This window comes from Copidosoma floridanum, unplaced genomic scaffold, assembly GCF_036245765.1.
Source record: "Copidosoma floridanum isolate Cflo_tuat_1 unplaced genomic scaffold, Cflo_Japanese_pri ptg000012l, whole genome shotgun sequence".
Lineage (NCBI taxonomy): Eukaryota > Metazoa > Arthropoda > Insecta > Hymenoptera > Encyrtidae > Copidosoma > Copidosoma floridanum.
Window position 1 is genome coordinate 5,709,724 of NW_028321889.1, and position 24,848 is coordinate 5,734,571.

Consider the following 24,848-nt stretch of genomic DNA (forward strand, 5'->3'; position numbering starts at 1 on the left):
GATCGTTCCTTGAAAAATGGGTAAAAAGCTCGCCGATTGTCGAGCAATCGCGACAAATATGTTGGCGAACGTATAGGTAGTATAGGGAAGAAAAACGAAAGCACACAGTCAAGTATATGGATACCGAACGCTGTTGTGCGCGGCGTAGGAGGGAAAACGGATCGGCGCAGGAAAGAAATTGGAGCGAGAGAGACTGGGTCTCCCCAGTAGGTATATACCTCAGCGGCATAGATAAAATAGCGCAGCCGTGAGTCACGCGAGAGACGTACATATGTATAGAGAGAAGAGAGCCAGGTAAGAGGGCCCCCGATCGCTGCCGCCATCGTCAGCCGGGATAGCGAACCACCGGTCGCTCAGGTGTGGAGTGCTACGGACCGCCACCACCGCTGCCCTGACTCTCTCGCTCTCTCTTTCTCGTTACTCTAGCGCCTATACCGGACTATACCGTTTTCGCGTCTTCGTCGTCGTCGTCGTCCGAGACGTTCGTATGGCAGAGTTGCGTGGCTCTCCAGCTCGCGTTTCCTCGGCCACACGGACACAACCGCTATTTGCATGTACGAATACATACACCCACACACAGGTTGTACGTCTTGCCGATTTTTCTTCTTTTTTTTTTTTTTTTTTCGTCTTCACCTCTGTCGTCGTTACTGGCACCGCGTGGATCGTTCACTCGTGGCTGATGGGACGGTGAAAAACAAAAATCGATAGACGAAAGGAGCAACGAGCACCGGAGATCGGCAAGGAGCAACGACGCCTGGGAGTGGACCAGCTGCCGCTGCTGTCCGGGTTGTGCGTGCGATGTCGCACAAAGATCGGAGGCGGCGCTGCGAGCGTGTGTATACAGTGTGTGTGTGTGTCCGTGCGAGCCGTAGATGTGGCCTCTTCTGCTGACTATACCTGTACAGTTAGTGGTTTTTAGTGGTGTGTGTGTGTGTGTGTTTACTTGTAAAAATACACCTATATATGATACAGTGCCGGGGACTGGTTTCGGGGATCGAGGGCCCTTTTTCGGAGCGGAGGGGAGGTAGCCCTTTTCGGCCGAGGGCTGCTGCCGGCGAGAGAAGAGAGACCGATTTTTCAAGGGGGAAGGACCCGTTAAAGGAAGTGTTCCCGATGTATAGAGAAAAGAAGAAGAAGGAGGAGGATGATGGTGTTCTCGGAGTATAACGGGACACGCTCCCGGCGTGAGATTTCCAGAGATTTTTGTACACGTATATATACGCGACGCTGATGTTGTGACGCAACGCCGATCGACAGCCCAAAGAAGAAGATGCGTTATGACTCTCGGATCGGCAGGCTGGTTTGATGCGTGTGCACGTACATGACTATTATATCCTCGCACACGATGGTGGAGAATATTGGATGATGCGGGATTTTCCAAGAGTTACATCGCTCGTGGTGCCGATTTTTTTCCCCGAGAAATCTACACTTCTTTTTTTGTTTACCGATCTTGGGTAGCACTTTGTAATTTCGTCTGTAATTTTTCAAGCTCACTCGATATAGTTGTATGTAGGACTGCGATTTTTTTTTATACTCGGCATCCCAGTATCGGATGATCGGGTCCAATGGGCACGACTATGATCGCGGGTTTTTCTACCGATCGACTGATGACCAATTCGTTCCGATTGCTACACGGGTATAGTGGCTGTACGTAACGTATATACGTAATGTGGATGCTTGAGACTTCGATCGGTGAACATTACAAAACCGCAAGGTCGAGGATGCACGAGGAAACCGGCAGCGGTAAAAAGGAGGGTGTTGGTAGCGCGGATGGGTCCCCATCAAACCGCGGGATGAAGGAGGTGTCGACCGACGAGGAGTTTGTCGGCCCGGAGTACGAGGAGGACGCGTACTACAGCAACGCGAGTTTGGCAGCGACGCCGAGCTTCGACGATCTCGAGATCAGCGACTCGGAGGAGATTTTGGTGCATTGGCACCAGGACACCGGGGAGATCGAGGAGATCGAGGAGGCGGACTTCAAGGGCGAGCACGAGGGACACGTCAGGAGTACCAGGGGAGAGCTGCGCAAGCTCAGAGCGAGGATCGGGGAGAAGCTGAGGGGACTCGTTGGTAAAGGTGCGGTTGACGATGGTTTTTTTTTTTTAATGTGATTTTTTGTTGCGATCTGTGACACGAGATCGCGAGAGCAAATAAAAATTGTTCATTGATGGCACTGCAGAGGCTATATTGTTATATGCGATAAGGGTTGCGATGGTGTAACTCTTTTTTTTTTTACAGTTCAAGGCATAGAATTTCTTATAAACGAGGACAAAATCTTTTTCATTTCAACTTCCGTTAGGATTGGGAAAGAACCGATTAAAGGTTTTCGTAATTGCCTCTCTTAGAAATAACTTTTTACAATTATTTTCATTGGATTTTCAAACACTTTGAAGGATACATTTTTTTCTCGCATGAAGTGCACTTTTTTGCTTAAAAATTTTTTTTCATCCATCACTATTCACAATGAAATGATGAGAAAGAATTTCTTGAAGTCAATAATTTCAATTTTTTTTCATCTGACGTGTTTTTTCTTTCCAATTTATTTAAAGTGGTACCTCAAAAGTAGAAAAACATTAAAAGAGTGCCCAAGTGTGATGTCATAATATGCTGTAAAAGTTACCATCTCTGCAACCTAAGCTTGCGTTAAGCGGTGTGGAGATAACTTTTTATTTTTGTAATCAATTGTAAATTTAGAAGACCAATTTTGACAGCAAAAAAGCCGCATGATGGTTCACAAGTAAAAAAAAAAAAAAAAAAAAAAAGTAGTAAAATCATGAATCACAATCGTCGACGACGACTAATTAGCGCGTCTTATCGCATTTCTACCCGCTATCAAACTCATGAGCTGAGTTGATTTATCTTATCGCGGCGTTTTCGCTACTCCCCGAGTCTCATTCGTACAGATATGGCCCCACTAAACTTGTACGCCGGTAAATTGCTCGATACGGAAACAGCAAAAAAATCTATTATTACAGTAAGTACACTCCGTCGTAAGAATCCGTGCCATTTTCCGATTCCTAAACTCAAGAGATAAACATTCGGCTGCTGCGATTAAAATGGGCAAAGCAGCTGTATCTCCTTCGCAACTCATACACGTATATACCTCACGGAACCGCGAATCGTTGGGCCGTAAATTCGCCATTAGACTCGACCAACCGGCGATTAAGTGTTCCCGTGTGCAGCTCACGATTATTAGAGACTCCCTCCCCCTCTCCTCACATGCGCGAACGAATGAGGTGTATAAGCTTTCTATGTCGCGTAAAATATGATATTGTAATGAAAATTTCAAGACTTTCTCCTTGTTACCTCGTATAATAAGAGAGAAAGAGAGAGAGGAAAATTTCGAACGATCCTCGTAAAAAAGCCCGACGACACTTGGCCGCAATTAAACGGATTTGCGCGCTCTTGTGCAATATCGTTGGTGAGCGCAGGTACCTTTGCGTCTTTAATCGCCGGCTGGCGCGGCGACTTTGAAAAATTACCACCGGGAGGAGAAAAATTTCCTCGCGAGTGCTGTCCCTCTCTCGCGCTTAGCCACGTGAGTGATAATGTACACGCGATTCGATGATTATGGTGGTTTAGCGCATTCGGAAAATGCCGGGAGAGTTGGTTAAAAAGGCTTCGCGTGAGCGCAGTGCAGCGCACCTGTTTGTTCGGCCCCTGGGAGATGTATATCTTTAGTTTCGTATTTCATCGAGCTTTTAAGTATAGCGGTTGGGTTGGCATACAAAAAAAAAAAAAAAAAAAACTTACTTTTTATGCGCGCACGTCGTTAGGGAAATTAGACGATGCCGTGTAAAACAGGCGTCGACGCGAGCTTGGCGTGTGAAAATGCGAATGTTTGCAATGTAAATGTTTGTACAGAGGGGGGAGTTGTATAGAGTACTGTAAGGTGAACCTTACCCCTTCATCAATGTGATTGACGTGCGTAAAGGCATCGTACAGTCGATTTCTTTTTCTTTTTCATTACAATGATTTACAACTCAACGATTTTTTTTTTTTTTTTTTTTTTTTTTCTTTCATCGTTGAATGTCAACTTTAATTGAATTGCACATATAATAAGAAAATGAGGTAACGAAGTTACAACTGTGTTATAAAAAGCGAGATAAAAAGAAGGCATTGTTTTTTTGGCAGTTGTTTAATGATTGCTTAATGATTACTTAATATGGACTATGATTAATATCAAAATACATAAATAAATCGTAGTGAAATTAAACTGCTTTTTTTAGGGAAACATAAAGTTTTCAGCTTCTTTATGTGACTGTGTTTGCAGTGACTCTCAAAACATAAATAAATATGATATTATAAAACTTTGTTACATCCATGAAGAAATATTTCAAAAAATGTAATAAACCAGGAATAGATAATTTGGCGAAAATTTCAAACAGTATGAAAATCAAATAAACAATATACTCTGTTTGAATCGAGCTCATTACTCGCGTTAAACACTTTTTTTTATTTTATCTCTAAAATCATATCCCTGAATAATATAATTCATAACATAATACTGTTTGTTAAAAAAAGAAGAAAAAAAAATCCAGCACAATCGATCAAACACACGTATACCGAGTCTCAATAATTATAGTTCCCATACCGAACGCACTGTCTCATCCTCACAAACCTCTTGTATATATATGTATTAAAAATCTCAGGTGTACCATCTCGAAAACATAAACAGCGACCGATCAATCATTTTCGCGCCCTCGGAGCGCGAGGAAAGAGATCAATAACTCCGAGATAATTGAAATCTCCCCCTCCCCTGCTCACTTTATCTCATAATTACGATCAATATCTTCTTTTTTTTTTTCTTCCTCAAAAGGAACCATCGATGACTTTACAGGTGAAGACGCCGCGCTGCACAGGAGCGGCTCGCTGTCACCCTCCTACGAGAGCGTCACGAACGAGCTCCAGGGCCTATCCTTGGAGGAACAGGAGCGCCAGAAAGCCGAATGGAGCGCCGAACTCGCCCGGGTAATTTATCATTTACCATTTGTCCGACAAACAACCGGTATAAAACACCTTCCACCCCCCCGTTCGGTATACATTTCCAGTCGATCTGCCGATTCGTGAGTTTTTTTTTTTTTTTTTTTTTTTTTTCATTACCATTGCAGTCTAGTAAATTGACCGTTCGATCCCCGTAACGTACGTAACGAGGAATAACTGCGCCATTAAAAGAAAACGAAGCGGCATTACGGTAACCCGATTTCCTTCGAAGAAAAAAAAAAAAAAAAAAAAAACCCCAACAAACAGCCACTCCCAGCCTCAATAAAACCCTTATCAGCCTATTACGCTCCCCTCCTGTATATATATATATACGCGTCCATTTGCAGCGTATAACCTACTCTCTCCCGGTTGGTTCCGCAATTCGCGTATATATACACCTGCATAAACTGCCCATCGGATATCCCGGGGAGAGAAAACCCGCAAAAAGGAAGAAAGCGAAACCCCCTCCCCATTACTGCGAACAAAACGTCACGCCATACTTTGCCACCGCACGAATAACATCTTTACGGTGCCCCCCCCCCTTTTGCGTTTACATACATATATATTTGAGTACAGTGGGCCCAATTAAAGCGGTAAAGCTCTGTACGTGTGTAATGGTGTGTGTGTGTGTCGAATTTCGCAGATCGAAGACGAGATCCAGACGCTGAGGGAGGTCCTGGCGAGCAAGGTGAGCACGGCCCACCTGCTCAAGCGCAAGCTCGGCATTAGCGTTTGGAAGGAGCTCAGCGAGGACGTCGGCCAGGGCCTTAAAAACGTCAAGGAGAGCCACGTGTGAGTTGCCCGTATACATACTGTCTTTCGCTGCTCGTACACATAAGATACCGTCTGTGTGTGTGTGTATATAATTATATTATGTACACCGTGTTTTTTTGTCAATTGTCCTTTGTGATGCGTGCGACTCGGGGACGTGGCAACTTTTCGTACGATCTAATCGACAGTCGATGCGTGGCGAGAAGGAAAATGTGCCACAACCCCCGTCGCCCCGCTTGCCTTGCACCATGTCCACCCCTGCACCCGGAGCACAAAGTTGTTCTCATATGTTTCATTACTCGCTCGCATGTCACGCTATTTTGTGCAATCTTGCTTTATTTTATACGTTTTACACGCGCGAGCATTGTCCGAGAAGGGGAACAAGTGGGGAAAAAAAAAAAAAAGAAATGCCTCTCTCTCTCTCTCTCTCTCTCTCTCTGGGTTTCGAAATTTAACGCGCGGGTAATGTAACGGTACGACCAGCCACCCGGTGTGTGTCTTCCCATCTCCTCTCCTTTTCGTCTGCCCGTCCGTCTTGCGCGTTGTTTTTCTCTTTTTTTGTCATACGAAGACAGATTCGAACTGTATTTCATACAAGCGCGCGCACAAAAGATAGGGCCCCGTTATTATACACGTATGTATATACATTATATACCAATACTTCATTCGACGTGCGCATTGTATATAGCCGATTTCGCTCGCAAAACCCCGTCGTGTTTCTCGATCGATTCGTCTCCGTGTCTTTTTCATCGTTTTCTATTATCTTTCAACCTTTGCTTGGCTTTTGCATCGGGTTCTTTTTCTTTTTCTTTTTTTTTTTTTTTTTTTTTTTACGTACATGTAGCATCAGTCGGTGATGATTCGTGACAAGTGGGTCCGGCCAATTAATTTTTTTTAGCGGCTTGCACGTCGCACGTCGCCGCGAATTAAATTCGTTTTGCACGCGTATACCATCTTATCATCTCTGAAGGGTAATTAAATTAATAATAACCGAGAGGGTACGAAAAAAAAATAATAATAATATTGAGTCGGGCATTCGAAATTAGCGTTAACGTTAATTGGATCCGGAAAAACAATGACGGCTCTCGTGTTTTTCCTTCTGGCTTGCATACTGGACGTCCACTGGCGTATGTGTGGATGTACCGCATGAAGTTCTCTTTTTCCTTTTCGTCTGTGTTCGGTAACTAAAAAATAAAAATATGAACTTTTAACAAAACGTGTGTTTGTACACACGTATACATCTCCAAATTTAGACTTTGGTGGACACGTGCGTGTATGCGTGTGTGTGTGTGTGTGTGTGTGTTAAGGCACTATTTTTTATCCGCCACCTGTTCATCTTCTGTCATTTGTTCCATTAACTTTTTTTTTTTTTTTTTTCATCTTGCTTTTTGTTTCACTTTTGTCACACTTTTTTTGGCTAAGCCTACGTGTCTCATTTAAGTTATCAGAATGTCGGGGAGAAATTTGGTCAGTTCACCAGGACGGTCTCCGAGAACAGTTTGTGAGTATAATAAATTTCAAACAAAAACCAACAACAAACAAAAAAGCAAGAGCCTTGAGTCGCTTTATCGTGGTTGGGGCGAAAAGAAACTTTGCTTCGGGGCTTGAGGAGTGCGAAAATTTATTGCCCGCGCTTTTTTTTCAACTCGTGTCTTCTCGTGCGTTGTGGATATTTATGCTTTGCTTGTAAAAACAAACAACTGGTTTGACGGATGTGGATTTTAACGAGATTTGACTACCACGCGGTTTTCCGGGTGTTCTTGATAAAGAATCGTAGATTTACGTTTTCTACTTTGGAAATTAAAATTTTTTTTTCTACATAATGACTATAGTTTTTAAATTGTTATTTGTCAATGATTTGTTTTTTTTTATGTTGAAGTTTTTATCGTCTTTTTATTGTTAGTCTTTGTTCAATTTGATGTTGGAATGCAGAGTTGTCGTACCGGTGTGATGATAATAAAATATTACTAGTTTTTGAAGTATGAGTACCATTTGCTGACACTATTTATTTTTTACACTAAATCATTGGTTTTAAGTTTTCATCGCTATGCTTTACAGTATGATTGAACTCGATGGATTTAAATACAAAATTTTTTTAAATGAATATTAATTTAACATCGTGCAATCGATGCATTTCGAAAGTAAGGAATAACCTACGGTATTTTTCTGCTCGAATTAATTAAGAAATTTTCTCAGGAAACGATTGAAACAAACATTACGGTAAATTTAAACGAGATTTTAATTAATTAGTCCATGCTCCACAAAAACTGAGAAAATATTTTTAAAAATAAGGATCTGGAATTTAAACGATTTATTTCACGGGAAAAAAAAATAAAATAAAATGCCATCAACTTTTTGCAAGTCTTGAAACATTTGCATATAATCAATTAGCAACGAGACAACGCTCATGTCCAATTTGTATAAGATCCTTGTAACACATAGTAACTCGTGTAGGTGACGACGATGTTGCCTCGGGTCCTTGCATATGCTCGTTTACGAGTTCAATCCTCCGAATTATTTATTGGCCGCGCGATTATCTTGTAAAAAAGTGAAAACACAAAACTCCCAGGTCAGGGTTCCCCTTTTCATTTCACCGCTTTTGGATGAAAAAATAATTTTATTATTTTTCTCATTTGGGTCGAGCGTTAAAAATAAATTACTCAAAAACTCAAATTAACAGCCAGATATTATTGCATTTAATTTTACGCAACGACGAGATGTACAAAATGTTTGGTTATACAAAGGTAAATCTTCTACGAATCCTATCAATTACGTAAAACAGCTCAAAACATTTTATCGAAGCGGTAATCGTTAAAATATTTTAGTATTCAACATATACATTAAAAATCAACGATGTCAATGCACTCGTAGTCGTAAAAATAACAAGGCACGTTGGGATGAAAACTCGGCACTTTCACCTTAAAATTTTTTACCCACGATTAATAACAGTCATAATTTAGATGTATTTGCAATTAATTTTTTTTTTATCCTTCCGATGACCACGTATGCGTATATATAAAGCCAAGGTTATTCGATGGAAAATCCAAGGAGCCGTAACATCTTGACGTGGAGATTAATAAAAGCTGATACGAAATCAAAACCATAAAACACTTTTGCAAAAGAAATCGCACAACTTGTGGGAAATTTATCCTCGAGTCGATTCAACGCGCGTTTCAAAAAAAAAATAAATAAAAAAAAATAAAAGATTGACCTCTTGGTACTCTCTAATTTTCGTGGTCTCGCAAATTGCACTCGGCAGCCCAACAAACACGTGCCATTCAAAAAATTTTCCATCGCGGAGCGCTATTGAGACGTACCCATAAAAATACCCGGCCAATCCACCGCGTAACGGAGCGCGCAGGTGTGTCCCGTCACGTAGAGGGAAAAAAAAAAAAAAAAAAAAAAAAAAGGGACAACACCCGAGTAAAAATAACGCCGCGAGTGTTGTGGTGTACCAGCCCCAAAACTATCAAGTGTACTTACGCATCAGCGGCAACGCAATTACACGCCCTCTCCCCTCTTTTTTTTTTCTCTGTCCTTGTGCGAAAACGTGCTCGGACAAATACAGGTTCCAAAAGACGGAGTCGGTGTTCAAGTCGACGGCCGAGAAGACAACGAGCATCCTGGGCGGCTTCGGCAGCGGGCTCTCCATGAAAATCGGTCAGATGAGAAATTCCGACAGCTTCAGGTCCCTCGAGGAAAAAGTCGGCAGTGCTTACGAGAACGTCAAGGTATACAACATACACGCATATATATACATATACATTATACGTATGTGTATTTCGCTGCTCCGCCTTTGAGTTGGCAATTAGTCTTTTTGCCACTACCTACCTCCTCGAGCTTTTTTCGGGCCACGGAGATGAAGAAGAAAAATGTTTTTATTTCTGCTCGGGCTAATGGGCTCCTCTCGCGATATTATTATTTTTCCTGTTTTTTTTTCACGAAAGCCACGCTGTCGACTCGTGGGTAAGTGCAAAGGCCGCGCCAGTCGTATAATTAATATTGCCATTAAGAGTAATGGTCAATACTCGAGTGACGCGCCGATGCGTGAGCTATACACACGGGGGCCCACGTGTATACCGCACATAAGTACGCGGTAGCTCGTTTTCACGAGAAAGGCGTGGTCGGCCTTTATTTTTCATCATCATTATTATTCCTCTTCAATATTTTTTCTCTCTTTCTCCGGGCGAAAAATGTATCGATGATTTTTCGCGAATTTTAATCGCCGAGGCTCAAGTGGACGGCGTCGAAGTGCTGATTCGGATTAATGTCGAGCACATACACACTTTGGGCGGTGAACATTTTTACCGGTTGAAAAAAATTCTCTCATACGCTGCAGGCGGTAATATCGGCGTTGCGCAACATTTTTTTATTTTATTTTTTTTTCAAAGTTTAATTGACATCTCTCTCTCTCTCTCTCTCGCGCCCTGTTGAGTTATTTTAAGTACACTCAAGTATTTGCACCGTATATTTATATTAAACGGTAACGATGGCTATCTCGATCAAACGCGAAAATGTATAACGTATATATACGTGTGTAATTTATTCATTCGACTCGCCGCGTGTGTCCGCGATGCTCGAATATTAAAAACCGGAGACCCGAATTTCGGATATTTTATTTCGAAACAAACAAGCAGCCGTAACGTAACGTGTCCCAATTCACAATCGCCCGGTCGATCTTTGATTTATTGGTCCTATACGCTCCTTTTTTTTTCGCCTGGATGATTTTTCAGGGTCGAGTGACGCCGTCGCGCAGCAACTCGACGCAGAGCTTCGACGAAGCGCTGAGGGAAGCCGGTGCCTCGAGGCGAACCTCGGCCGCGCCCTCAGTCACCAGCCCCACCATTCCCGAGGAGAAGATGCTCTCCTAGAGCACCGGCTGGTCACCAGCTGTCCAACAACTGCGACGAGAACCAGCAGTCCGTCCGTACACGTACAAACTCTGATTGCGCGCTCGTGTGTCTTTTTTCTCTTTCGATGTCGCCAACCGCAGTTTTTTCAAGGGGCCCCTGTACTGCGTGCTACGCAGCGGTGACAGGTGGTAGAAAAAAAGATGATGCAGCACTTGGGAAATTTTCAAAGATTTTTTTTGCCTCGCCCATTAGTGCGATACGCGAGGAATGTATTCAACGCCATCGCGAAAAAAAGCAAGGAGGAGCTGCTGAGTTTTTTTTTTTTTTTTTTTGTACGGGTATGAGTATATTGTATACATATAAAAAAAAGAAAAAAAAAGAAAAAAAAAGATGTATGCTGGGCACTAACGCGACAACTTCTTCAGCGTTTGATGTGTTTGTTTCCTTTCAACCCCTCGATTTTTATGTAATTATAAATCCATGTGTGAATTTTTATTCGTTCTCCGTCATTGCACGGCACGGAGTTTTGTCGTAGATCATGATTTTTGTGTTCAGCTCCAATTCATGGGTTCATGAAAAAAAAAAAAAAAAAAAGGAAGTTAAAGTTAAGAGATATTTAGGTGTAAAAAAAAAAAAAAAAAAAAGATGCTACGGGACAATATTAATAATATGTATGTGGATCGTATTGATGTTAACATAATGCAAAACTCAGGTGTGCTGAAAATAAAAATTTAATCATCTACTTTCTTATATATGTATTGAAACGTGAGAATTAAAAAAATTGTAATCAATTATTCGCAAAGTGAATTAAACAAATGGTTAAAGACGTGCTTAAGCAAAAAATTAAAGGTTGACCATCATTAAATGGAAGAAATAATTATAAACAATTTGCACTTACGTAAAAACAACAGTAAACAAACACACACGCTCGCATGTACTTAGAAGGACGTTGAGAAGTTAACGATCATATTTTATACAATTAGCTCTATATATAATATATATTTTGAAAGAAAAGCAAACCAAACGACGTGTGTGAAAAAAGCTGTAGCTCACGTTTTACACTTTAGGCAGTAAGCGTACGTATATACATATATATATTTCATTCACGTTTATACGACGATTTAAAAAATATAATAATAAAATGAAATGTAGCTTAAACATAAAATGTGCGTATATATTTTTAGATTTACCAAGGAGCTTGAACTTGAATACTTCGTGATTTCAAGTGGTAAACACTTTATGTAATAAAATAAAAGTCATTAAATAATGCCTTTATTATATTACATATAAAACACAAGTGTAACTTTATTCTATCCTCACTCAAATTTGATCAAATAAACATTTTTGTGCTTAAACAGTACTGTCTATTGATTTGTTTTGTTGTGATTGATTCCACAAATTTTTCCTTTAATGAAAATAAATATTTATATAGTTATACCATTTTATTATTCGACAAGTTACTTATGTGATAATGTTTTTTTGGGTGTTTGTGATTGTATTTGATTGGATCAATAAAATCGCTTAATCTCATTGAATCTGATAATTTTCCTTGGCTAACCTTCCTGTGATCCCATTATTAACACCTCGTTATTTATATTTTTACATTCATATAAATTCGTATTTTATATTTTTACATTCATAACATTCATAATAAATTTCATCTCAGAATAGTCACACATCCGCTATACGCAAACTTGTGTGTCATTTTTTCCAGCTAGTGGAACTATACGCCGTAGCACGTTTTGTTTCCTTGGTGCGTATATAATATAATAGTGTCATTCCAAAAGATTCGTTGTGGTAACAAAACATTTTTCAGTCTTGGATAATAAAAAAAACTCATGTCTCCACAATGATATACTGCACTTTTTCAGAAAAATCTATAATTATCAAGTAAAAAGATTCGGCTTGCATTGTTTGACGGGTACATTGACTAATAATTGTACTCTTTCACCCCTACAAAACTATCTGTTTGTTCATGCATTAATAAATTCGTCAGAAATCAGAAAAATTGCCAAGTTGAAGGTGGTTAAAAACAAAAACAAAAGATTTCTTAATATTGCAAAATTTTTGACAAGTTGTTATTACTCTAGAAAATAAACTACCATATCTAACTTGCTATGAGAATGAAGAGAGTCATTGTTACAATTTTTTGAAAATTAGAGTTATTAATATAATATTTCATGATAAGCAAGGGTATTTTCATCCCTATATGAAGATACAAAAGGTTACATATTAACTGGTTCAAAGCAAGACATGTGAAATCCATATTAAATATGGTAACCCTAACAAAATGTCAAAAAATTACTTTAGTAGATGAAGTTTATCATATTTGAGTTAATTATTACATAAAACTTATCTTAAAAAGCACTATTATAAAAAAAACTTCTTTGTTCTGATCAGTCTTATTTTTTTATTTAATTTTTGTTTTTTAATTTTCCCACTTTTAATGATGAATGAAACTGTTTTAATAAAATTAGTAAACAAAAAACGCGTGTCACTTTACAATCGGAATTCTTATATGGGTGTTATTAAAATTTATGAATTATTTGCTCTGTTCATGTCAATCCTACATATTTACTATTTATTCGAAAAAAAAAAATTCAAGACATTTACCTTGGATCAAATATTTTTGAAAAACCCACATTGAGCATATTCTGAATTCAAAATAACGTGATTTTTATTCATTACACTTTATGATTCGTAGTTGGCTATCAGGAAAATTCCGGAGCAAAACTAACAATACAAAAACACCTTTATGAATCGGAAGAGTTATCTAATATTTAGCTTTCAAAAAAGTAAACTCAAGTAATCTTAGCTGTTTTAAAAAGAATAAAGATAGTCTACCTACAAGTGTATCATAGACAGACAAGGTAATCGTAAAATGGGAAGAATTTTTATGAGCCAACCATACTTCGATACCAGCTCGACGCAGGTCACGTGACCTCTTGGCACCTCTTCGCCTCCACACTGAATGATATAAAAGCCGGCCTAGTATGTCTAGATGTAGTCGACAATAAACTGGTATTAGGTGCAGGGTAAGTAATTTTTGAAAATAATAGAATTTGTTTCAGAATTATTAATCTTAAAAAATCCGCAGAAATACATTTTTTAACTAATTTCCAATTCTTACATTCGCTCGAAATTTTAATACTGATTTTACGAGCATAAAAGTCTAAGAATTCATTTCGCTTGTAACTGCGAATAATTTTTAAAAAGTAATGAAAACAACAACAAAAATATTTGTTTAAAGGAAAAATGTTGTCTTTGACTAAAATGCTCGTGGCTGCGGGTCTGTTGTGTGCCGCCACGCAGGCCGTCGAGATGCACCAGGACTTTTATAAAGAGTACCCTGAGCCAGTTCTTGACTCCACCACGATACTCTACCCAAGTAACGAAAGCCTTTTGTACATGTATTGCATCGAAAAGGGATTTGAGGGAGTTGACTGCTCGTTGAAGCTAAAAATGGTAAATGGCACCGAAAAGAATTGCGACGTGAAGTTCCCGGTATCGAAAAAAGATTACGAGTTCTACATCTTTGATGTCCCTCAACTTAAGACTATGCTTGGAGGGAACAAGGCCGTGTTTCAGTGGAACATAGATTATTATTTCAAAAGCAAAAATGAATTTCACAAGTACATTACTTTAGTAGACATGAACAACTGCAGCCCAGTTCTGTTAGACTATCCGAATGACATATCGGAAGACAACTTGCATCTCCTGGCTTACGAAGACAGTTTCCACGTCTACTTGCGTAGCAAAGTAATATGTGGCGAGCAGTTCAAGTCGTGCATCCTCCGGTACAACCACGAGGGTACGTACGATAATGATGTATAAAAAAAATGGCACCCGATGTCATAGGTCTAAATATGTTGAAAAAAAAAAAAAAAATCTACATTTCAGGTAGGCAAATCGACGAGTCTGTTGTCCCCTTACCTTCGGATTATTTAATGTTTGACCGCTCAATGGTCGTGGATAGACTGAATCAAAATAGTGGAGCATATTTCATTGACCTTAAACTCATAGATTTCAAAAGTAGTCTTATGATTATCCGTCACGTGAACGCTGATGGATCTGACCCTGTCATTATCCGTGGTCAGTTAGTGAACACTAATATAAGACCTTTAATGAGTGCGGTGCAATCTAACGAAAACGGCTACTTCTCATTATGTTACCCAAACGCTTTGGGAAGTTGGGAGGAGACCCATTGCATCCAGTCCGACGTCAATGGCCAGAAAAAGGGTAACATGGCGGTCACCCTGGAAAAGGAGCATACAGTGGTTGCAGTATTTAACCAACGCCGGGGTGGCCTCCTCATTGTAAATATTAACTGCAGTACACCGATCTACAACTGTACTGGTGTCCTGAGCGAGGTGTTCTGTCTGAGTTCATTCAGCAGGTGTAACAACGCTCAGGTAAGAGTCAAGGAGGTGGCAATGAATGGGGAGGTTATTGGAGACACTGAACTCACCGGACTAAGGTTGGATGGCCATGAGCTGACAATCAACCACTTGGAGACAAATACTGAGCACTGCTTTTACTTTGCCTACGTGGAATATCGGTTCAAATCCGATGATGAAATCTCCGTCTACAAGTACATAAAGAAGTGCTTGAAAAAAATGTTAAAGTAGTCAGGATCGATTCAAGTAGAAAATCCGGACTTTCTTTCAAATTAGTACTTACACATTTTTTTCTTCACAAATACGTGTAAGGTTCATTAAATTTTTCAGGAATCGACATAAATTTTAAAAATACAAAATAAATGTATAAAGTAAAAAATGCTTCTTTCCACAAATAAAACGTTGAAATATTCTTAATAAAATATATTTGTAGTTCGCAAGAAAGGTTGTGTAAAATCTAAGTGGCTACCTCATCCGAGGGTGTTTATTATACTAAATAAAATTTATGCAGTAAATAATACTTTTATTATAAATATTTTAACAAAATTATCTACAGCATCCATATACATATTACGTGTGTGTGCGTGGATGTGCACGTTACTACACTCATACAAGATATTTTGTAGCAGTCGTAGTTCATCGGTAATAATCGAAAGTTAGTTATGAAAAATAGCATATTATTATTCTCAACTTTCATAGGAAATTTCGTAATGTTGTAAAAAAATTTTTATAGCTCGTAAATCTTGCCATGTAACTACTTTAGAATAATTTAGAAATGCCATAAGATATATCTATAAAAAGAAAACAAATAAATGATTTAAATTATTTATAATTGAAAATTATCCTCTTTCACTAGGGTTTACTTGGTGTTCAGGAAATAAACCAGAAAAATAAATTATTTAAAAAATGTGTTGTTTACAATTTATAATGTTGTAAGATAAGCAGTGTACTGATGTGAATTGATTTAAAACGACATGTACGTTGAATTAATCTTATAATGAAACAAATCTATTTAAATTTGTCAAAAGAGGTTTAATAAAATTTTCTATCTGGTCAACTATGAGTTTGTCTTATTAAAAAAAATAATGCACTCACTTTTGACTTTATTACAAATTTTTTCAGGATGCTTTAACCAAGTGAAGGTTAAGTTCAACGATTTGGTATTTGATGGAATACGTAAAGTAAATTGAAAAATTCAGCGATATTCTCAAGAATGTCGAGATACAGTTTTCATCATAAGCCACCAACTTTTGGTATTTTTCCTTTTATTCTTCAACCCTGAACATTAAAACTTTCTTCAACATGAATTTTTTTGAATGTCATGTCATTGTTGACATGTGCAAAATGTTAATGCAAAAAGGATACGTTGAAACAAGGATATTTGTAATAAACTTTTTTGTTATATACGCGTAGTTGCAAAAACTTGCATTGCAGCTTGATAATTTTAAAAAACTTTACGGGTACCAGAGCTGGCACTTGTTCTTCAAAGCTAAAAATATCGGCTGCACGCAAAATAATTATAGTTATCAGTACTAGATAATTAAAAAATGTACAGATCATTTCAAAACCACTAGGCGTGAAAGTATAGTTCTTTGATATTTATTGGTTAGAAAAAGTTTCTAGAGTACGTCATACTACAATATTAAAAAAAAAAAAATCTATAGTTGTTAAATGGGACGTATCACAAAAAATTTGTTGTACAAAAAATATCCTAACTTGGAAATAGACAGTACATTACTATGAAAAAATGGGAGAATCATGTATAGTGACAAAAATTGAGCTTATCGTACATTGACTCGGGTCACGTGATCTCTCGGCGTCTCATCACTCATCTAGAGGCGACAAATATAAATAGCGGTCAAGGATTTTTTTTACAGCAGTTCATAGTTATTGAGCATCAGACACATGGTAAGTACTCTAAACTTTTTGAAACGCTATTTTTAAGTTTTTTTTTTTATTTAACATCCAAAAACCACTCGCACATACAAACATACGTATTTAGCACACACCTGAATAGTAAAAAATCCAGACACTATAATTTAACTAGTGAATACAGAAACAGTAACATTGACAAAAAAAAAAAAAAAAAAAAAAAAAAAAAAAAAAAAAAAAAAAAAATTTATAGCAAACATGTCGTCTTGGGCAAAAACACCCGTAATCCTGGGTCTGTTGTGCATCACCGGTCAGGCGGTCGATGAGGTACATAACTACACCGAGCCGTTCTTCCTCACGTTTTACTCGATGTCCCCAAACATCGAAAGCTTCATGTACATGTACTGCAACCGAACTAAAACGCCGTTTTACCTCAACTGCTCGTTCAAGCTGAAAATGACAAATGGCACTCGTGGCAAGAGCTGCGACGTGAAGCTCCCCGCGCCCGAGTACGTGTACAAGCACTACCATTTTCGCACCTTCCGACTCAAGAGCGTACTCGGGGGCAACAAGGCCGTATTCGAGTGGGCCCTGCGCTATTACCAGGATATCGAATACACGACACACTCGTGGATCAGTATAGTCGACATGAATGAGTGCAGCGTCGTCCAAATGGACTTACCGTTGGAAAGGGAAGGATCGAACTTCCATGTCCTCCCTGGCAATCTTTTAGTCAACGTGTACATGGAAAGCTGGGAAAAGTGTGACGGAGACAGCAATCCGTGCCTCCTTAGGTTCAACCTGCACACAGGTACACGGTGATTTTAAAAATTCCCAAGTATACTAAGAGAAAAAAAAAAAAAATTACTGTGCTAGAATGGCAATCTAGTACCATTTCGCCGTCTAGGGACTCAACCTAATTTATACCATTCTGGACAGTTACATCTATTGTACATACGATGAAATTTACTGTACTTACGACAAAAATTATTGTTCCGAAGACTAAAAATTATTGTTCAAGTAGTAAAAAGTCTCTAGACGACCAAAAACTACCAGATTACCATTTTAGCACAGTAGATTTTATTATTATTTCCTTTCAGTGTAGCTCGTTGCATTCCAATCGTTGTCGTTTGAAAAAATCGACGCAATATGTGATCTTTCTATTGTTTAGGCAACCAAACTGACGGGCCCATCCCTCTACCCCCAAAGTACTTCATAAACGAGTTGACGATGCTCGTGGATCGTTCGAATTCAAACAGCGGCGGATACTTTGTCGAGTTGGAAGACCGTACCGACGGCAGCGCCCTCATGAGCGTCAGCCACCTTAAGTGCGACGGTTCGGAAAAAGTCATCATTAAAAATCACTTTGTGAAAAACGATTTTCTGACCATGATGTTCTCGGCCCAATCCAACGAAAACATGCACTACTCGTTCTGCCACCCGAGCGAGTTTGTGCGCATGGAGGCGGTTCGCTGCATCCAGTCCGACGTAAATGGCCACAAACGGATGAACGTCACGGTGACGTTGGAGCGGAATTACATGATGCTCGCGGTGTTCAATCGGCCCCAGGGAGGTGTCCTCCTCGTCACCATTGACTGCCACAAGCCGGGCTACAACTGCACCGACTCTCATGTGAAGGTGAAGGAGGTTGCCGTGGACGGGGAGGTCGTGAGGGACACCGAGCTTACCGGACTTAAGTTGGACGGCTTTGTCGTGGAGTTCCAGAAGTTTAGCGTCGACCATTCGGAGACGGAGACGGAGCATTGCTTTTACTTTGCCTACGTGCAGCAGAGTGTGAGGGCGAGACGACGGAGGAACGCCGAGGCGACCGTCTTCAAGTACATTAAGAAGTGCATGGACAAGGCGACCTCTACCGGTGACGTTTTGCCGCGTGTCCGGCAGATCTAGACTCGTCAATAATAATAATAATTTTGTTTCATTCTATACTTCAGATATAGTCAATCGTAACGGAAGATTCTTTTCTCTTAGTGTATAGCAATACTTGTTCGATGGGTTTTCCAAACTTTCCAACTGGATATCATCTAGTTCTGTATAAATATTGTTTAGGCTACTATTTTTGTACCATACTTTCTTTGGACATGTTGCCCATACCAGCTGTAGAAATATTTTTAATTTTTTTTATTTGGAATAACAAAGATGTTTTACGTCATCAAAGAAATATTACACAATAAAACGATTACATTTTTTATTAACAAGAATTATTTTTTATACAATGTATCGATTAACTAATTAGGTATAAAAATGTGAAGATACGTCACTTAACAACATAATTAATGCCATTTAAGATGAAATACTTATTGTAGGTAAATTTTTTAAAAATATATTGTCTATTTTTATAACGTTGCAATATAAGTTTGTCTCGAGTCAAAAACAATGCTGTGAATAAAAGTTGTACTTAAAAATACTTTAATCAATTTTTGTCTCGTTTTATAGTCTTTAAATACTGTTTTAATAGTTTTTTTCAAAATTTTTCTAATCTATATGATAAAGATACCTCACGACATTTTATAAAATGACACAACCACCAACTATACACTATCCTACGTAGAATATCCTTAATTAATTTTATCTAAAATTGATTTCTCAATCAATACTGACGTATAGTTTATTTATAAAATTTTGAAGTACACGCCAAGTGCTAATAACTTTTTTAAACTGATCCTACACATTTACCTTCAAATACGAACACCTTGATGGATCACACTGAGTTTCATACTGATGATTATTCTAGAGAAATGTTGTGCTCCGTCGGTTCTTTTTTACCGCAATAATCTCGGTGGTACATTCACATCGATCTCGAAACTCAACAAATACTAAATTAACAAAGTGATTGGCTGGTGGACTTTAAAGTGTTCTTTTTTTATTAAATAGAATAAAAATTGAGAAAGTAGTTTCGTAACCCAAAAGAATGTTTAAAGAAAAACAGGTAGAGATTTAAGTCTTTGGATACTTAGACCTTACATTGTCGACGCTGATGCATATTATATACGTGTAACCAGATAATTTTGTTAATTCTTAACTATACTTTGCTACAAGTAGTGAAAGAAAAAAATAATAACGTGAAAAAAGAAAGAAAATCCTACAATAGGTATCAGAGAAAGTCGTTTTCATCATTATCATCCCACTGGGAAAAAAATTGTTACTATCCAATCATATCTCGACACACGTCACTCGCGATACGTCTTCGCACACTGCCTAAACGATATAAAAGCCGGTCGAGTCGTTTTCGAGGCAATCGACAATAATTAAGCATCGGGATCAAGGTAAAACAATCCACTAATCACAGACATCACTCCATCCGAAACACCTTATTTCCTTCGTCGCATCCATTCGTTAGTCAAATATAATTTTAAAAAATCCGCTAACAGGAAAAATGGCGTCTTTGATGAGAGCTGTGGTGACCCTTGGTCTACTGTGCACCGCCACGCAGGCCATCGAGGGAAACCAGGAGTCCAAGCCTTCCCCAGCCGACTACAAGCTGTCCTCGAGTATCAAAAGCCTCATGCAGATGCACTGCAACACAACCGGACACAGGACAATCATCGACTGCTCGTTCAAGCTGAAAACGATAAACGGCGCGGAAAAGAACTGCGTCTTCGAGGTCCCGGTACCGAAACACGATGCCAAGTTTTACGCGTTCGATGCCCCTCAGCTCAAGGCCATGCTGGGAGGGAGCAAGGCCGTGTTTCAGTGGAGCTTTCGGTACACCTTGGACGCCAAACACACCAAACACCCGTGGATCGGTATAGTCGACGTAAACGACTGTGGCACGGTGTACGTCGATTTTCGGTTGGACAGTTTGCACGAGTCCAACTTCCATTGCCAATTTTACGACACCTGCTTCAAAGTATCCCTCAACAGCAAGGAAAAATGTGGCGAGCGACGCAACCCGTGCACCCTACGGTTCAACTACAAAGGTACGTGGATTTATAAATGCCTCACCCACATCCCACGACCACGTCAGTGCAGTTACGATTGTCCAATTACATACTTCCAGGGGAGCAAGTCGAGGGAGCCGTTGATTTCCCCGCCAAGTATTACGAAACACGGCACTCGATGGTCGTGGATCCTCACGACTCGAGCAGTGGCAGTTTTTTCGTGAACTTCAAGAACTTGGGCAACCAAAGCGCCCTTGCGAACGTGAGCCACGTGAATCACGACGGGTCGGAAAGTGTCCTCATCGAAAACCACTTTGTGGAAAACGCCGTAGTAACAACGGCTGCGGTGCAATCCAACGAAAACAGCTACTTCTCGTTGTGTTACCCGATGTCATTGGAGAGTTGGGAGGAGACCCACTGCATCCAGTCCGACGTGAGTGGCGATCGGCAGATGAACGCCACGGTGTCCTTTGAGAAGGACGATACGGTACTTGCCGTGTTCAATAGACGCCAGGGTGGCCTCCTCATTGTAAATATTAACTGCAGTACACCGATCTACAACTGCACCGACTCTCGTGTGAGGGTGAAGGAGGTCGCCGTGGACGGGGAGGTCGTGAGGGACACTGTGCTCAACGGACTCGAGTTAGATGGTTTGGTGGTGGAACACAAGAAGTTTCGCATGAAACACTTGGAGATGGAGACGGAGGATTGTTTTTACTTTGCCTACGTGCAGCATCACTCGAAGACCGTGTTCAATTACGTAAAGAAGTGCGTGGACAAGATGCCCCCTGCTGACCAAGGGCTGTTTCAGGGCATTGAAGAAATTAACACTTTTATGTTTTAGGCTTGTGCGCAAGGTAATAAGAAATATTCAGGTGATGGTTCTTTTTTTTCTTCCTTTTTTGTGTTTAATCGGGTTTATTCCTTATTAAAAAATATGTTATTGCATCAAAGCATTCGGGAATAATGAAAATTAATGTCTTATTATAAATGTACTTGTAAAAGTAATTAATAAACTTATAATAATTCTATACGACCTTTGTTTTTTCTGGATTTTATCCCTTGTGTGATGCACCGTACTGTTGTCGGGCGTATTGTGCTTATAATAGCCGAACAAACATTTTTAATCATTTTTCGATTTTAATAAAACAGTAATTTCTTTTCTTCTATAAAATACTAACTAATACACCATCTATGATTTTAATTATAAAAAAAAACATGACAATGGAATTTCGTAAAAAATTACACTTTACCCAATAATTACATCGTATTAAACCGTGTATTGTGAATCACAATAGTTAGTTTGCGAAATTTAAACCTCGTAAATCTATACACGCGACACTTTTAAGTGATTAATACTCATGAATTTTATATTTGGTTGAACTGAGACATCACAAGAGCAAGTCATTTCCATACTTAGTTATTAATACATTTTCTCATGAAAAACAAGGTATTTTTATACTCATTAACTTGAAAAAAAGAAAGGAATTAATTAATTAATTAATTGTTGCTTTCAAAAAAGAACCGTTTTTTTAGTATGTACGAAAAATTAAAGAAGATAAAAAAGATAGGTTTCTAATGACATCCAGAGTCTTTTAATGTTTTTTTAATTGTTTTTCCGGAATTTTCCCATTTTGATTTACCGAGATAACTAACGAATTTTTATGCATGTAGTTAGCAACGAACATAAAATATCTTACCGGAAATATATTTAATGAAGATTATTTGAACTTGATGTTTCTGTCGTTGATTGCGTATAATTTTTCATAAAGTATTTACCGGCCAAGAACGTTAACTTGTTTATCTAGATAATCATTTGAAGCTCGCAAAGGTCAAATCCCAATTTGAAAATGTTAATTGCTTGTCAAGAAAATGAATATGTCGTACAAAATTGACGGCCTTAATGTTTGCTTAATCTGTCTTAAATAACTTTCATTAGACATATTTTTAGTAAGAAATATTATATACGTAATTTATCATCTACTTAATTTCATAAAATTATTAGTTATTTATCTTTTCGTGCTGAATTCATCGAAATATATCAAAATAATTAAAATCACTAAATAATCAAACGATCAGTGAAGAGCCAATTAAAGATCACTTGGAATAATTTTTTTGTAATAGTTATTTAGATTATTTTTTGCAGAATGTACAGATCACTTTTTTAAGTCAAAAAGTTATGGTTTAACCTTTTTTAAAATTTACAAATGAAAAACATGTTTTTTTTTTTTTTTTTTTTTTTTAATTCATAGATTTTTAAACTAAATAACACGCAAGTTTGTATCGTAATGGCAATATTTATATACTTAATGTTTGTGAAAACAAATACTATTTAACAAACAAAAAAAACTCCGAATACCGCTGAAAACAAATTTCATATTTTGTAATGCCTTTTAATCGCCTTAAAAAATGTTTGCCTAAAAATAGTAGCAGCGTTATACAATAAAATCTTGTTGAAAAATATTTTTATAACGGCAAAGTCGACCGTAACCCCGTAGGAGTGAAGTGGAAAAAAAAGAAACAGAACACGGTAGAAAAGCAGATTAACGTTTGAATAAGCATTGTAGGAATATATTATGAATGAAGTGGTAAAAAAAACACACACACACACACAACTCAAGTAACCTTTGAGCCAACACTGTAATCGACATAGTTTCGTTCACCAGCTGAGAATTTATATTATATACCCATGTACGCCCTGAGGGAGAGCACGCACACAAATATTTTTTTTTTTTTTTTTTTTTTCGATCACCACACCCGCGCGTTAGGCAAATCAGCCACAAGCCCCTTACATCAATATAATGACTTCTTTTCGCGGGAGCGATAATATGGCCACTATTCAGGTCACAAGCGGCACATGTATGTATCACACACTTGGGAACCCAAGCTCGATCTCTCGTTTCTCGTTAGGTGTAACTGTATTGATGCACAAAACGCCACAATATATACCTGTACACAGGAGTAGAGAGAATCCGGTCCAGAAATTGGGGGGAAGGGGGGGCTTCTAAACTAAACATGTATAGTTACGAAGAGAATACTCAGTATATATAGTATATATAGTCCACGCGGGCGATCGGGCGATCCGATAAGGGATGCCTGATGTCTGCCCCAGCGTTCTCGACTGGGTAATGTACACTTGAGTGCTGTACTTACCTGCACACTTATACGACGGATTTGGAGCGATGACGAAACCAAGTGTCTCCTTCTCTCGTCCTCGTTTCGCCGTGCCATTCGTCCTGCGAGTACTTATAGGTGTTTTGTAATAGTTGAAAAAAAAATACCCTTTTCTATCGTGCATTGAAATGGACTTTTTTGGCCAGAAAAAAAAAACTAAGTACAAGTGTGAATGAAAAAAAAAGAGCTAGAGACACGTCGTGTGCATCGGGGAGCAGGGAAAACTGGCTCGAATCGAACGGTCTATACACCTTATTTATTGGAGCACAGATGGTTGTGTACATGTATACGTACGTACATCATGTGCGAAAAGTCAGTCCAGCCAAACTGAAGTTGTGCAACAAGTATGGTGCCTCGAAAATAACGAAACCACGACATGAAAAATATACACGGACTTTTAATTGCAAGTATTATACAAAGTATCATTATTAATAACCCCGGGGTGACTTTGCAGCTCCTATGGCTCGTACCTGCGAGCTATAATGACAATAATAATAAAGTGGCTGTCTTAGAAATGACGGCAAAACAAATCGGATGTGACCCTGTACAGTCTATCCAAACAAGTATCTTTTGCACACACGTGTCATTTTTTTTTTTTTTTTTTTTTTGTACAAGTACGGGTGTATGTAAGTACAATGAACTTGTCTGTTTTGTGCGATCGCGCGTAATAAAGAAAAGCGAAAATTTTTTTAAAAAGAGGGTCGCACATGTACACGAAACATATAAGACGCAAGTATACGAAATTATGCACACGCCAAGGCGGAACGTACGTAGTTTTCAGAGCCGCGTGCCAACGTACATTTTGTACAAAAGTTGCGAAAGAGTTATTAGATTTATATATGTACATGGACACATGTGCACATTGAGCAAAAGCGTGTCGCCCCCGCACTTATAGACAT

At 38.8% G+C, this 24,848-nt stretch overlaps 1 protein-coding gene across 3 annotated transcripts; it reads left to right on the forward strand.

Annotated features, from left to right (window-relative positions):
• Positions 1–442: 442 nt before the first annotated feature.
• On the forward strand, positions 443–12,137 carry LOC106647942 (uncharacterized). 3 transcript variants are annotated; one of them, XM_089590237.1, is made up of 6 exons: positions 443–2,076; positions 4,820–4,971; positions 5,627–5,775; positions 7,196–7,255; positions 9,323–9,485; positions 10,488–12,137. In XM_089590237.1, exons 1-6 carry the CDS (start codon positions 1,668–1,670, stop codon positions 10,623–10,625), a joined length of 1,071 nt encoding a protein of 356 aa, XP_089446363.1. In that variant the 5' UTR covers positions 443–1,667; the 3' UTR covers positions 10,626–12,137. The 3 variants fall into 3 exon arrangements, with proteins under 3 accessions (XP_089446363.1, XP_089446364.1, XP_089446365.1); XM_089590238.1 differs by having other exon boundaries at positions 4,841–4,971; XM_089590239.1 differs by lacking the exon at positions 7,196–7,255.
• Positions 12,138–24,848: the final 12,711 nt, after the last annotated feature.